This window comes from Cloeon dipterum, chromosome 3, assembly GCF_949628265.1.
Source record: "Cloeon dipterum chromosome 3, ieCloDipt1.1, whole genome shotgun sequence".
Taxonomy (NCBI): Eukaryota; Metazoa; Arthropoda; class Insecta; order Ephemeroptera; family Baetidae; genus Cloeon; species Cloeon dipterum.
Window position 1 is genome coordinate 19,180,720 of NC_088788.1, and position 14,747 is coordinate 19,195,466.

At 37.9% G+C, this 14,747-nt stretch overlaps 3 protein-coding genes across 5 annotated transcripts; all 3 read right to left on the bottom strand.

Annotated features, from left to right (window-relative positions):
- Positions 1-880: 880 nt before the first annotated feature.
- Positions 881-3,907, bottom strand: LOC135940184 (probable cytochrome P450 49a1). Of its 2 annotated transcripts, XM_065484973.1 has the most exons (11): positions 3,754-3,907; positions 2,946-3,231; positions 2,556-2,802; positions 2,386-2,502; positions 2,246-2,322; positions 1,987-2,188; positions 1,768-1,930; positions 1,536-1,708; positions 1,402-1,480; positions 1,115-1,339; positions 881-1,057 (listed from the first exon to the last, which is right to left on the bottom strand). In XM_065484973.1, exons 2-11 carry the CDS (start codon positions 3,136-3,138, stop codon positions 944-946), a joined length of 1,590 nt encoding a protein of 529 aa, XP_065341045.1. In that variant the 5' UTR covers positions 3,139-3,231; positions 3,754-3,907; the 3' UTR covers positions 881-943. The 2 variants fall into 2 exon arrangements, with proteins under 2 accessions (XP_065341045.1, XP_065341046.1); XM_065484974.1 differs by lacking the exon at positions 3,754-3,907 and having other exon boundaries at positions 2,946-3,304.
- Positions 3,908-6,323: 2,416 nt separating this feature from the next.
- On the bottom strand, positions 6,324-10,405 carry Naglu (N-acetyl-alpha-glucosaminidase). Of its 2 annotated transcripts, none has more exons than XR_010574826.1 (16): positions 10,266-10,405; positions 9,719-10,050; positions 9,423-9,658; positions 9,000-9,227; positions 8,883-8,946; positions 8,680-8,825; positions 8,544-8,625; positions 8,344-8,493; positions 7,937-8,079; positions 7,809-7,881; positions 7,658-7,747; positions 7,416-7,606; positions 7,238-7,358; positions 6,934-7,022; positions 6,700-6,870; positions 6,324-6,495 (listed from the first exon to the last, which is right to left on the bottom strand). XR_010574826.1 is itself a non-coding variant. In XM_065484935.1 (16 exons), exons 1-16 carry the CDS (start codon positions 10,336-10,338, stop codon positions 6,389-6,391), a joined length of 2,301 nt encoding a protein of 766 aa, XP_065341007.1. In that variant the 5' UTR covers positions 10,339-10,405; the 3' UTR covers positions 6,324-6,388. The 2 variants fall into 2 exon arrangements, 1 of the variants encoding a protein (XP_065341007.1); XM_065484935.1 differs by having other exon boundaries at positions 6,929-7,022.
- Positions 10,406-12,909: 2,504 nt separating this feature from the next.
- On the bottom strand, positions 12,910-14,690 carry LOC135938635 (protein GUCD1). The gene is made up of 5 exons (XM_065482424.1): positions 14,467-14,690; positions 14,254-14,407; positions 13,742-13,868; positions 13,388-13,682; positions 12,910-13,162 (listed from the first exon to the last, which is right to left on the bottom strand). Exons 1-5 carry the CDS (start codon positions 14,495-14,497, stop codon positions 13,011-13,013), a joined length of 759 nt encoding a protein of 252 aa, XP_065338496.1. The 5' UTR covers positions 14,498-14,690; the 3' UTR covers positions 12,910-13,010.
- Between the last annotated feature and the right edge of the window lie 57 nt (positions 14,691-14,747).

The window sequence follows — 14,747 nt, forward strand, 5'->3', positions numbered from 1 at the left end:
AAAAGAGCGGGAACAAATAAATTGCAATAATTTACGCTCCCCAGGCGCTGCTTGCTCTTTATTCATGCGTAAATTGTTGAATGTGTGTGTGTGAGAGAGAGTGAATTATTTACTAGGATATTCTTTTATAAGAAATTCACAATTTTTCTGTGGCAAATCGTGAAATAAAAAGGGTTCAAAAAAAGCACAGGCACGCTTCATTAGTGTGCTGTTTGTTCTCAAACTGTTTTTAATAAAGTTGGTTGGCTGGAATAAGAAAGCACGAGAATATATGACTGTTGTCAAAGTCTGAGCTTCCACTTCCAGATGACAAATTTTTACACTTGCGCGCACATCTCAAACGCGCAGTGTTGAGAGTCACCACCGCACCTTGAACTCGTTTGGCTGACCTCGTTTTCCAGGAGCTGGATTTTTGGCAAGTTTCTTTGTCTAATTGAAAATGCAAGTCAAATATGGTAGGCTCCTTGAATTCAACGCCAGCGAAATCAAAAGAATTGCAAAGTAGCTCTTACTTTTCATATAGCATTAGGACGCTAAAAAGTCATTTCACGCAGTTTAAAGTGAGAGCAGTATAAGCGTTTTTGACTGCAGTCATTTACACACAATCAATATTGGGCTTTCTAAGATAAAATTCGAATTTAATTCAGTTGTGAATTCCACTGTTTAATCATTTAAGCTCAAGCACGACAAGCACGTTTGACGCAGCGTTTTTTAGCTTTTAAAAATATTATTTTCTATTCTATATTTAACGATATCACTATATGTAAAATGCAAAGCCGAAATTGTTACTTCTGAAATTTAGAGGATCTTATTTCCAGCTAACCAAGTCATAGCTTAATTTGAGGTACAGTGAAGGGATTATAAAAATTAAAAATAAATATTATTATTAATAAATGCACGCAGTATTAAATTTATTTATTAATGCATGTCTGAATAGTTAACATTAAATGTTGCGATCAAGAACGGTCAATTTCAGAGGCGATTGCGGAGTGCGAATGATTTTGCTGATAAACTTCAAAGGAGGCTGGTGCCATTCCAACTTGTACTCGAGCAGCATCTGCAGAAAAGAGACTCTTATAGAGCATGAAGCATTATGAAAATAAAAAAAACCTACTCTTGCAATGAATGTTTCCAATTCCATTTTAACGAACCGAGTTCCTGGGCATTGTCGGGTGCCGCGGCCAAACGGGAGAAAAGTGTAAGGATGCGCCTCGGAGGCTTTTCTGACAGGGCAACTATCGCCCTCACGCAGCCACCGCTCAGGGATGAACTTGTCAGCGTCGGGAAAGTGCTCATCAAGCATATACAAAGTGCTATTGAATATCCAAATGTCGGCTTTCTGGAATTTTAAGCAGTGCATGCAATTAATTAAGAGTGAAAATAGGAAGGAATTATTCATACGTCTTTAGGAATCAGATAATCTCCAAGCACAACGTCTTGTGGCAAAGTTCGAACAGTTCCATTAGTGACGGGAATCATTCTAAAAATTCCGTAACATAAATTCAAGCTATTCTCATAAAAGTCAAAAGTAATACCGCATAGCTTCTTTGATGCAAGCTTTCAAGTATTTCATATTGTTTAAATGTCCTGGATTCAAATCCTCATTTGGGTCTACTGGAGCGATTGCTTTCAGCTCTTGATACAGCTTTTCCTGTTTGTCAGGGTTGCACGCCAACAAGTAGAGTATGCTCCCTGCTGTGTTTGATGTCTATAAAACGCAATTTATTAAATAACAACTTAAGTGCATTTTTTTAACAAACGCCAAACCGAATCAACTCCGCCAAAAATTATGTCCATTCCCATGATAACAGCGCGCTTGGTGTTGGAATCCCGCTGTAAAATCCTCTGTAACACGCTCATATTTGAAGTGTCAGTCGTTTTAGTTTTTAAGTCTTTTTCCCTCGCTCGTTCGACGTATTTTTGAGAGATCCTGTAAAATTTTGAATTAAAAATTAATTTTACCGATTAAACTGTGTATTTCTTTACGTAAGCATGTTGTCCGCATTTTCAATCAATTCATTCAGTGCTTTTGTCGGCACAAACTTCCACAGAGGAATCTTCAGATCGAGTTCATACATAAGCTTGTACAATTGAGCAATGGAATGAATCAATATCTGTGCGTCGGAACCTTTGGCCAAATTTTTCTTCAGGCAACCAAGACGCGTGTCGTAGGAAATCAGCGAAATTGCTAAAAACGTCAACAATTAAAATATCCGGATATTAAAATGGGATTCTATATTTTTACATTCCAGCGACCACTTATGCATTTCATTGTGAAAATCATCAGGCATTTCCATTTTGTCATCCCTCAATTCCTTCACTCTGCGTATTTTACAGAAAAATAGAAATTATGAATTATTTCGATTGCAGCTCTCTCTAGCTTACAACTTGACGAAATCTTTTGCAACTTGGTCTGTTTTGGGGACGTAAAGATTCGCGACTGCGGTGTTCATCATTGGTTGGTTCAATATCATGCGCGCCTCTTGCCAGCTCTTCCCGTTCCTTTAAATAATAAACAACCAATGAGGATTTTGGTAAATACAAGGGAAACATACTCGTTGAAAATGCCTCGGAATCCCTCAAAGTAATCAGGTCGAACTTTTTGCCTGTAGTACTCCATGGATTCAAATTTAAAGCTCTCCGGGTACTGGCCCTCTCTTTTAAACACTTCGGCTATCACGACTGGATCAAAAACCATGATCATGTCTCTCCGACCGGGCAATTTGCTAATTTTCACAATTTTCCCGTATTCCTCCATCATAGACCTGCTCCACTGGACAAAGTCTGTCATGTCCCACGAACCTGATGCAAAGTTATTATTGCAGTTTTACTTATATTTTACTGTCTTGGAGCAATATAATTATTATCAAGAATAAGTAAAAGTAATGAAATTGTAATATAAATAATTAAAAAGTTAAATCAAATCCAATTAAATGTGGACATACTCAATTGAGGCATAAATCTCCAGGCATTCCCTACGATCGGGAGTGGTTTCGGGCCGGGAATGTCGTCATAAGTCTTCAAATGGTTGGAAGACGACGCAACTGCAGCCACAGTTGTTTGCGGCCTATTGCCCGCAAAGAGCAGTTTGCTGGACACAAGTGACCGCCGGTGCATCTTCAAATTTGCAAGAAACATCACGTCACAGTCGGCTATTCGTCAGCGAAATGAAATTCGGGACAGTCCCTCGATATTTACGTCTGTTGCAGAAGAGATAGGACCAACTGAACCCTATAACAACATTTTCAAAAGTTAAATTTAAGTAAAAATAATTCTGATCCGCACACGCGCAGATTATCGTGTTTCAAAGGCCAAAGAGATTGCAAATTCACCGAGCAATCGCAAATTCACAAGGTCACCACTCTATTTACGCAGGCAGCATTCACGCACAGTATTTAATTTCAGTAGATCAGATTCCCTTGAATAATCCGTTTGACTTCGACAGACCTCTCCAAGCTGTTACAGCAGGCGTAAAAAGAGCCTGCAAAACTTGTATATCAACGAGATCCTCTTTGTTTCCGCATTAAAAAAGTCAAACACCAAGGATAATAATGAGTAAGATGGGTGTGTTATCAAAAATTTAATATCACCAATGACAAAATACTATGCCAAAACTGATAATGTGTTTTATAAGAAATGTTCAAAGCTATCAGCATAACACAAAAGGCGTGTGTACTTGCAATTAATTGATGCAATTAAGGGAACGAAACAGCTAAAATAATTAAAATAGGTTATAATTCAAAATTTTCTCACCAATAAAGCTAAAAGCAGGGTGCGGTGAAGCAAGCGCAACTGGATAAGAGCGCGGCTAGCGAAAGAGTGGAATGGAAATCCAAATGATTGGTGTGTTTGTGCGCCTCCGCGTGGCACTTCTACAGCCTTGGCCCTCTTCACTAAAAGGTGACAGACAAAGTCAAGACACGTGGCTCTCCCCAATTGAAAATAGATTGGGACAATACATAAAAATTCAGATTAAAAAAAGTTTATTTTTGTTGCCGGCTATAATATAGTGATAATGAATATTCATGATACTAAAGCCAATATAGTTAAGGATTAAATTGTAATAATTTTTAAATTTTTTAACACTATATACGTCTTAATATTTAAAATCAGTGTTCGGAACGGACGAATTTAGGTTTGCGGAAAAGGAATTTTTGGTGATTATAGTATGCTTGGAGAATCAGGAGAGGTCAGATTAGTGTGAGTCTGTTTATTACAAACTTTAAAGCCTTTTTGTTTTCAAAAACAAACTGTGAAAAGATAAAACAGACAGTCAAAACAAATTATTTAAAAAAAGCTACAATGCTTACAATCATGGATTTAGTTTAATACTAATAAAACTTAGTTGGTGTGTTCCAATACGATTTTATGATGAAGTTCAAAGACATTTAACATACATTCATATTTCCAGATAAGAAATATTTTACTTGCATTTCAATATTATCAGATGCTTGTTTGAAATTTTAAATAGTACACATCAGTGTCAATGTACGTGCAAGCTTACTTACATTGGGTTCACTTAAAGAAGAGGTTCAAATGCTACGCCAAAACGCAAATTAGTTTTCCTTTCAGTCGTAATCTATTTGCGTAAAATGCTAAACTCAAATGCAAATGTCTTTCAGTTAGAATGCGCTCATACACAATTCTAACGGGAGTTTCTCTCGCCAGGCACCGAAGTCTGGACGCCTGCGCGCATCTTAAAATATGGCCTTTATTCTCTATGATAAAATGAGGTCATCAAATACAAGTGAAACATATTTATTCAAAAAGAAATAGTTTCAAGTCAGAGATACTAACTAATAAAAAAGCTACGACACTTATAAAATAACAAGGAATCTAAATATCTCGTTGCACTAACTGAGACGCAAATAACAATTAGTTCTGGTCACTGAACCCTTTTGTCACGGTGCCTGATGGCAGGGAGTCCAAGTGCAGCCCTTAAAGCTTGAATGACAGGCCATTACGCGTTTTCCCACCCCTTCATAAAGGCCAAAATAATATTGTTGGCGAGGAAAACATTGAGTACTGCGGTGGCGGCTGCTGACGCGAGTGTTTCAGGCGTCTGCTCATTCATATTTATTTCAAAAAGCTCGTATTCGTATGGGAACGTCGTTTGAGTGCTTATACTTAAAAAACACCATGCCTGACGCTAATAATGATAAAATGACTCCCCACGAATGCCACAGGAAAATGCATTTGTCAGCGAGAATGATGCGTTTTCAATTATTTTTTGTAAGCATATACATAGTGCTTTCTTAATGCATGATTTGAATTTAAAAATGTGAATTTTTATTGCTGGACGTAAAACAAAACACAAAGTATCAATATATTAAACTCAAATAATAACATGTACGCCAGCAGGTAAATAAAGATTTTTATCTATAAAAACTGAGAATCCTACAAAGCTTTTTTATAAAATATTATATGATATACTATTTCACAGTCATTCCAGAACCTGCGATTTCTTTCTCTGAAGGTAAGAAATGCGACCTATTGCTGTTCTACAAATTAATTTGTGATTGAATAAATAGATCGTGACTAGTCTTCTTCTGCAATTCTCACTCAATTACCATTTTCCTCGCCACAAAAGCGGCTTAACATATTGGTTATATTATGCCCTCGTGAAAATAGCTTATGTTGGAAGGAAAGGCAACACGCTGCTTTTCAACTGACATTGATGGATGAATTGCATGCCAAAACCAAGTAGTATGTTTACAGTAAATACTTGCAATGCTTATTGGTAGGCTTTGCGTGCGGCCAGAACATCATTTTTCAAAAATTATTTGTTGGATTCAAATACGTAATCACGCGCAGTGCTTGTGACGTAAGCACTTTGTAATGAACTAGCAATAAGTAAACATAGATATTCATAAAATTAATTTGAATAATACTTTGAAATTAGCGTTAATATTTACTACTAAAGGCTAATTGTATCAAAGGAACAATGATAGTACGTTAAATAGAGGTATATTTACTCGTACTAATAATCTAAGCTCTTGCTATTGGATATATAAAGAACATACAAAACTTTACAACACATAAAAGGCATTACATGCGGTTCCTATTTTTCATAATTTACAATATAGCTCATTTGTGTTCAACTTAAAAAATCAACATAATTAAATTAATATTTTCATGCTTTCTAGCTACCTACGTTGCTAAAATAGAGAGAAGATATAAGAGACTAATTTTTAAAGTGGAGAACATATTCAAAAAGCAAGATTGTGATTTATTTTCTGCCTGGAGTCTTGCCCCTTTTGCAGTGCAGCAGGCGCTGCCCAAAAATGTTTTTCTGTTTACTAGGTTAAATAAAACGATTTGCATCTTGTGCTCCATACTTTATTTATAGACAACTCTAAAAGAATGATTTGATTGGAAACGCTTTTATTCACTTGGGATGCTTAATAATGGCTTTCGTCAGGAAGTTAAGCGCATTGCTGTTAAAGCGGGGTCTCCACGTCTCGTAAACATCTTTTACCACTTGCCAAAATTTACCTGAAATAAATTAGGGTTTAAATATAGACTAGAATATATTTGTTTATTATTTGGTTTCTTTAATATTATATTTTGACGCAGAACTGAGATTGAGCGCCTTTTAAGTTTCATCTATGCTCGCAAACAATTTTATGAATGAGATCGTAAACTGATTATAAATGTGGAAAAGAGTAGTACTATCATATTTTCTTTTTTCCAAATTACCTGACGACGTTGATGGGAATTGAGTTCTGTCCAGAACAAATGCATGTTCCACTGATTGGAAAACATTTTTGTTGAATGTGCTCTGGTTAAATCCTTGGTGAGAAGCCAGGCTCCCAACAAGACTCTGAATGAATAGTTGCCACCTTGGTTTGAAATAATTGCCCACCACACCTGCCCACAACAGAACCAAATGAAATAGTTGCAGAACTTTACTAAATAGAACTATTACCTGACCACTGCTTATTGGCATAGTCTAAAATTTCTCCTGTTGGGCCCCAAAGCGTGATCTGATTGCGTGCATTAAATTCGTAGAGCTCCGATTCCTGCAACATCACAGCGATAAATTTCGATGAAAAAAGTGCATGGTATTTAACATTTTTCTAATGAGCAAAATTTGTGATATGAATGTGCTCATATATTTTTTGTTAAGTCTTCGATACTTCGAAATCATAACATGTTATTTAAAGAATTTTTCCGCCTGTTCTCAAATAAAAGTCTATCGCAATATTCAAAAGCATTTAAAATTGAGTCAAATTACCGCTTTGCTTTCGCCCCAGCTTCTTGCATCTCTTATCCATTTTCCGAGCAGAAAGTCTTCGTTACATTCCAAAACTGAGTCTAAATCAGTTAGGAGATCGAGCAGGAGTTGACCGTTATCTCTGAAAATAAAATAACCAATTATTCAATAATTTAGGGACATATAAACTTGTTCTAACAGTAGTTTCTTTAGATTTTTCCGCCTGTAGGCTCTGACAATCTGCGAGTGATAGAAGGCGCCCAAGAGTTGTAAATTTTGCCTAGTTACGTCAACGAAATCGTGCTGCAGGGTCAGCGAATTTTTCATTTTGGGCAGCATCTCGAATAAACTGTCCCATGCTTTGACCACACTGAGCGGTTGGTACCAAATCTGTGCCAAAATATCAACATTTTACGGATTCAAAAATGAGATGAAACAGACCAATGGTTTCAGCTTAAAACTTGGCCTTCTGCAAATCACGTATTTACCTCGAACTTTCACGTTAGTCAGGTTGAACGAGTACACGCTGTTCTGAAATTTGTAAATTTTCCTTTCTAAATAATTAATTGAACTGTGATACACAATAAACTACAAGCAGAAAATTCCAAGCTCTGAAAGCATGTTCTTGCTTAGTGCCATATCTGCGCTCCGCGTAATCTTGAATCCTATGAGTCGTCAATATAGAATAATCACTAATTTTTTTTACAGATCTGCTCTCACCATTGCGTCAGATTGACAGGTCCTCTCCTCCAACTATTTTCAAGCATCAAGTCGTACATCACGTAATTCTGGTTGATTCCCTCGGGAGTGATGCCGATTCCTACCATCGTGCTGTTTGGGAATAGACGAGCCTCACTTACGCCCTGAAGTTTTTTTTATTAATATGAAAAACTTAAACTTAAGAATACAAAGAAATAATGCAACCAATATTTTAAATTTGGAAATTTTCATTTAAAATGGAAAAACCTAACCTTGCGGCTATTCATCTCATTTCACGTTCATTCCTTATACTCATTCAAAAAATTGGAGAAATTATGCAACCTTCTAGACTGATGTGTCTAGCAAGTTGCATACCGCAGATTCTGTGGTTTATCAAGCAGCGCGGAACTATTACAGTCTATACTTGCCTGGTTAACTCTCTGTGCCGCACCATACAGTCCGAGGGTACCTCCAAAATTATGCAGCATGCACCAAATGAAAGGCTGGCCGAAATAAGAATCGAGACGCGAATACTGCTCACTCAGCTCAGATTGCAAGTCGAGGACCATTAGTCGGCCCTAAGAAATGGTTCAGAAAGTAATTAAATAAAAAAAACATTACAATTCACCTGAGGGACGCTTGTGAGCAGAGCCTTAGCCCTTTCCTTGGTCCAAAAGCTGTCGTGGATGAAGAGCCATCCCTGGAGGAGCCTAGTAATTAATTTCAATCTAATTATAACCCAAAAATTATATGCACACGAGTACCAAATTGCATCTGGATCAACAGCAGTCATTGCGGAAAAGGTGGCATACCCAACTTCGATAAGGTACTTTTCTTCGTCCGATGAAGGAGACATTTCGTTAAATGTGTCGCAGTTGTAAATGTGATCCGTCCCAAACTCGTTTACTATCTGAAATGTGTTAATGGTGTATTTACAAAAATGACACCATTTAAATTAAATACAGACTTCTTTCAAAAACTTTTGCCCGACAGATTGAAAAAGAGGATCGTTTGGCTGGAGCATAAGTGGACTGAAATATATAATTATTTAACTATCAATGTAGACACAAAAGGGACACGTTACCAGCAGAATTCGTCCTGAAAATTGTTCCAGCGAGACATTGATGTTAAATTAGCAGACGGGAATAGTCGGGTGATTGCCTTTGGGACGAATCCTGCAAAAGCAGGCAAAACTGGAGTCATTCCAAAGGCGCGCATTCTGTCAAGAATTTGGAGCTGCAGAGCAAGCGTATTTTCACGGTAGGATCGAGGCAAAGGACCTCCGAAGCCACGCATATTCCCCATGCGGTTCCTATAATTTTAAATTGGCTGGATGTCAGATCTAATCTACAAATTTTATTAATCATATTTAAAAGAACATGCGAAGATGTTCTAATATAAAACAAAATGGAAAACATCACAGTTTGACTATCTCAGTGAACCAAATATGGCGTTATGAATTGTTAACTTGAAAACTTGGAGTGAAGAAATGCCTTATAATTTTTACCACGGCAGAAAGGCGGGCCCACTGAAGAATTGGTCAATTTCGGTCTGGTTTAGACCAAGACTAATCCACACGCGCTCCCATATCGCCTCTTGACCAACAAAGGCCAGCGGCAAGTTGATACCATTTAAGGCCATCCAGTCGATGTGGCGTTCCCATTGCTCCCATTTCCACCACACGAACGAATACCCTGGCGTGCAGACGTTCTGGTAGTACTTGAACCTGTCTGGTGAGGTGACCTATATGCACGGTCAAATTTTTAGGGGATTCTATTTTGTATGGATTTCAACCGGACTCACCTGGACGTTAACTATCGGCAAGGTTGACGGCAAATTTAGCTGCGAGTGTGCCTCCCAATTGACCTGGCAGCGACACAGGTACTTGAAGTAATAATTAAGCCCTGATGAAGCTGCGACCCCCGAGTTACCGGTCACTACGACTTGTTTGTCTCCTGGCCGCTTGAGTAGTCGAAATGTTTCGTGCCCAGATTCGGAGATAAGTGGATCCACGTGAATCTCGAATTCGTGCTGGCGTGTGGGCAGCAGGCGGCCGAGAAGCTCTTGCACGGTGGCCGCTTGTACCACTGGAGCTGCCGAGGAACGGATGTTGGACAGATGCGGCCATCGTTTGTCTGCAAAACCCTTGTTTTTACTAGTGCATGGTTATAATTCCGGAGCAGGCTAAATTTGTATTTTTTTTTTTTTAAATTAATCGATCTTCGGCAGTGAATTTTGTTCCACTCAAAAGAGTTTCTATATTGCATAACATTTACAATATATATTATTATATTTTAGAACTGCTCAAAAGTGAAAAGCTTAATTTATGTAAAGCATAATTTGAACTCACAGAAATTGCCACTCGCAATCGTAATGTAGATCGATAGAATAAGCAGCTTCCATCTGAATTTTAAGAACCGCATGATGGAAGAGAGTATTCGTGAACGCTCTACTCTGGAAGCATTATTCCCTTTGCTATATCACTGCTTCGCATCAATAAGTGGCCTTTGATCTTTGTAGTCGGAGGCAATATCCATTTATTTACTCTGCCAGTCCTTAAATTCTTTTCAATAGAGGCCGCCTCTAGGAACTAAATTATCAAAATTCAAATATTTAGTCTCGTGCTCTAATTTGTACGTCTTAAATTATTAATTTAAAAATGTAAAAAAAATAATTGTTGGAATATTACAACGAAGGCACGAGTGCACTCGAGGTTGCCATAATTTTAAATCGAAATTAGAAGCAGATACCTCAGTATAAAAAAATTGTAGCAGGATATATCATATAATAATGTTTTTTTTCTAATTCCGCTTCGTGTAGCATTAATAGTTTGGGTGTATTACACAAATGAGATTTACTTCTTGATTTAATTTTAATATATGGTTGTTCAATTATATAAACTGTAATAAAAGGTGTATAAATATAACAAGAATCATTTCTATTGACAACTTTAAATTAATAGGTTCCACGAAAAAGTTAAAAATTTTGGAACTTGATCATATCTTATATTTCCTTATATCGCCAATCCATCTACCACGCGCTCTTGATATATTTGGAACTATAATGCGTAGTAGTGATGACGATGACTTTCTGACTTCCATTAATTTTGTGTGTATATACAAAAATTGTGTGATTCAAATATCTTTAAATTTTATTTTATACACAAGTTTTCTTTAAAGACCCGAGGTTTCTTTTTAATTTGATAGCTATAGAACTCACAGAAAAATTAACTGTTTTAAATTAACTCTATTATTGTCTTTAAGAAATTAATGTTTGTCTCAAAACAATAAAAGTTAATATTTATTTGCTTCTCGCTTTTGCTGGAAACAAGAAGTCTTTTAATCAAAGGCTTCTATCCACGAATACTTTAGTGTTGAACGCGGTCCAGTTGATCTCTTGCAGATTAAAAATAAACAGTCGTTGCCACCGCTGAGTTTAAAATAATGGCCCACCACAACCGTCACAACAAATAAGGTAAATTGTGCATTTCCAATTTTTCTAACCAGCCCATTGTTGACATTCCTAGCATTATAAAAGCAAAATGGGAGATATTAGAGCATTTCGAGAATCTATTAAACTGGCTGTCCAATGTCAGATTATGGCAAAAGGTCGGAATATGCTCCTCAGCGGGCTGGGGGGCGCACCGGCACCGACTCGTCACTAGCTATTTTTTTGCACCTAATATCCAGCGGATGTAGGGATGCTCTATAGGGGCGTTTCATTAAAAAACGCTGCGGATAGTGGTGAAAAGATGGGACACGTTGAGCCCTGCGGCCATTAGGGTGTCCATGTTGCTCGGCGGTGTTCTTGGGACCCGGTAAGAAGTGTTGTGAGCAGAGGTTTAAGAAAAATATTTCATAAAATTATGGTTATTTATTGGAAAATTTTGTTTAAAATAAAAACTGTCATGGAAATGATAATTAGAGAACTAACTGGGCATAATACTGCATTTAAAAACACTATAATATATAAAACAAAAAAGGATTTTTTGTTTTGCTCATTTTATCCCTGTCCGAGGACCGGGAAAGGCGCGCACTGCACTAGCGCGAATGCTGAAACCTGGGTCCCAATAACACCGCGAACGGATAACATGGGCGCACCAGGCCGCACAGGGACCCAGCCCACTGAAGAGCCTTTTGAACCGCACCGAGGACTTTTTGAAACGCTGTCCCGTGAAGCCAAATCATGCATGCTGGAAAGGTGCAAACCAGCAAGTAGCGAGTCAGCGCCGCGGTGCGCCTCCCAGCCCGTTGAGCAATTTGAGCATTTCGAGTCACGAAACTAACCACTTTTTGCCATCTGTGACATTGGGTAGCCAGTATTAGATCTCTGAACTACTCAAATACCTCACATTGCTTTGACACTCCTGAAAATGCCTTATCAATGCGAGCCAACGGGCTGGTTGTTAAACATTTATTACTTTCTTTTTTATTTTGACAAGTTAAGGATTTTATCTGGTTTAATTTGTTACCCAATTTGTTACCCATTTGTTGTTTAAAATGGACACCCACGCAAAGGAGCCCTGAATCGGCGATCGCGTCGTGCCTCGCGCCCCGATTCCTTACTGAATTGTCTCTAGCCAGTCACAGTCACCTTTTCCTCCCGGCGGAAAATTTTGTTCGCCTCGTCGCCATTTGAAATGTATGTTGTTGCGGGGTGGCCGGGAAGGAGAAAGGAAAGAACTGCTCAGTTTGACTGCTAGAGATAGACTAATTTATTTCATACTTCGCACTCTCTGCGTGCTCACATTCATGAAATACCTGAGTAGATATTTGGAATATAACAAATTTGTTATACATAATTGTTTCATAATTATCATAAATATACAAATATTTATACGATTTGTCTCATTTGTACTGCACTATACTGTATATTAACAAAATAATGGAACCAATTTCCTGTTTTTCATTTTTAGTTATCAGAATTTAAAGTGGGATTTTATTTTAAAAGAGGTTTTTCCTAATTAGGGTGGTAAATGAAGGATAGAAACACCATTATATCACGTGGTCGTCGTTTTATTAAAATTTGTTCCCTGCAGTAAGTGTGAAAATAGAAAATAGTTTATAGCTCTGTAGTAAATAAAAATAGATGCACATCAGTCGGAGGTCACGATAGAATTATTGCTTCCAAAGGGCGAAGCTCCAGGAACAAAGTGAGTGTGACTGTTATAAATTAGTAAAGTGTCTTCGTCAGTGCCATAGCTGAAGCGCGCATCATCCAGGTCACCAAACGTAATTGCACACACCCCTGAAAAATTGTAAACTTTATAAAAAAGTCAAATTTTATATTTAAAAAATGAAATAGGGTTTCAGATGTAAAGACAAAACTATGAAGTAAACAAATTGACGCCTTTGACAACCAGGAAATACAATTTTCGGATTTATTTTAATAACAGAATTCTTTGACAGGCTCTTCTTCAATAATATCTCGCTTTGGATTAACTAGTGCATAAAGTCTAAAAAGCATACTTACTGTCACTGTATGATGGATTGTGATAGAAGACAAGCTGCCGGTTAAGGTCAAAGCCACACAGAGCGATATAGTGTCCAGAGTACGATGGAGACCACGGTAGACAAGCCCGCAGTTCAGTCGACAGCTTATTGATTTTGCAGATTTCGCATTGCAGTAGGTTGCCGTTGGTCAGGATTATGATGGGCCCATGCTTCTCAAGGTGATGCAGCAGCTCCTCAATGGTCAGGGAACGCTTTTCCACATTGACTCCGTTGCCCTTTGCGCTGGTAAAGCGTTGCATCACCCGAGACTCGTCCTGATCAAATTGATTCGGGGATTCAGTTTTTCTGTGATCGATCAGAGAAGTGTTGCTACCGTTTGAATAACTTTGGCGTAGAACGGCTGACTTCCGTAAGCAGGCTGAATCCCAAGGGTGATTGTGCAGAACAGGTGATCCAGGTCAAACTTTTTCAGCAAGTACGCCAAGTCAATAGTCCATGTGCTACAAAATGAGATATTATTTTAATTCTTTATAAAACTGTTGATTTGAAACAGCAAGTGTCTGCCTAATTTTTGTGATTCAATGGAAAATAACTGATATGGTTCAAAATAGGATAAGGAGTAACCAAACACTTCCCAATTTGTATTCCTGTCTTCAACAGGATCAAATCCGCATCCAGGAAAGAAGTGCTTGGTTTCACAAGAGAAAGCAAAACAGTTCCATTTCACTGCTGAATAAAATCGCAGCCAAAATTTTCTCTTTCGTAAGCGGAAGCAATTTTTTTGCCTGAGTTAAGTTTTTTTATGTATATACGGGATTTTGGATTTTCCGATTTTGGCACGGATATGGCCGTTCATTGAGTCATGAGACCACCAAAAATTTATACCTCTTATTAAATCCTTCTTGGGCGCAAATCTGCTTGAAGTTGTCAATGAAGTGCTTCGTCTTATCAGGTGGCAAAATCATCATGATACAAGTGAGCCCACAGTCCCAGTTGAACTTCTGCCGCTGGTGTTTCAAGCGGATGGTACCCCCGGGAGCTAAAATTAGAGGTCAAATTTGTCCAATTCCATGTAGTAAAAATTCCTAGTAGCCTTACATAGCTTTAACTTTGAAGAGAAAGTGTCCATGTTCAGTCTTGTCCTTTCACAACGCTGGTGTTTCTTTGTTCGCAGCTCATGTTGCACGGAGACCGAGGGCGAACCTTACATGTTTGCGAATCAGTTTGTTCGAGGGTCTCTTTTTAGCGCAAACAGCAGTTTCCTCTCAATGCAGTACTCGATCGAAGTAACAGGAAAGGAGTTTCTTTTTGCTTTTATCTAGAGAGCTATGTAGTCAGATTTCTGCAGAGAAGGGCGTGGCTCAAAGGTAGATAAAGAG

Excerpts from the sequence above, each read along its gene's own strand:
- LOC135940184 (XM_065484973.1), bottom strand. The coding sequence starts at position 3,138 with ATGTTTCTTGCAAATTTGAAGATGCACCGGCGGTCACTTGTGTCCAGC. Across the intron at positions 2,803-2,945 it reads GAGATTTATGCCTCAATTGA|GTTCGTGGGACATGACAGAC; the intron begins GTATGTCCACAT and ends ACTTTGCATCAG. Across the intron at positions 1,058-1,114 it reads TGGAAACATTCATTGCAAGA|ATGCTGCTCGAGTACAAGTT; the intron begins GTAGGTTTTTTT and ends TCTTTTCTGCAG.
- Naglu (XM_065484935.1), bottom strand. The coding sequence starts at position 10,338 with ATGCGGTTCTTAAAATTCAGATGGAAGCTGCTTATTCTATCGATCTAC. Across the intron at positions 9,228-9,422 it reads GGGCCCGCCTTTCTGCCGTG|GAACCGCATGGGGAATATGC; the intron begins GTAAAAATTATA and ends TTAAAATTATAG. Across the intron at positions 7,607-7,657 it reads GTTTTAAGCTGAAACCATTG|ATTTGGTACCAACCGCTCAG; the intron begins GTCTGTTTCATC and ends ATTTTGGCACAG.
- LOC135938635 (XM_065482424.1), bottom strand. The coding sequence starts at position 14,497 with ATGGACACTTTCTCTTCAAAGTTAAAGCTAT. Across the intron at positions 13,869-14,253 it reads CAAGAAGGATTTAATAAGAG|CACATGGACTATTGACTTGG; the intron begins GTATAAATTTTT and ends CTCATTTTGTAG. Across the intron at positions 13,683-13,741 it reads ACGCCAAAGTTATTCAAACG|GACGAGTCTCGGGTGATGCA; the intron begins GTAGCAACACTT and ends CAATTTGATCAG.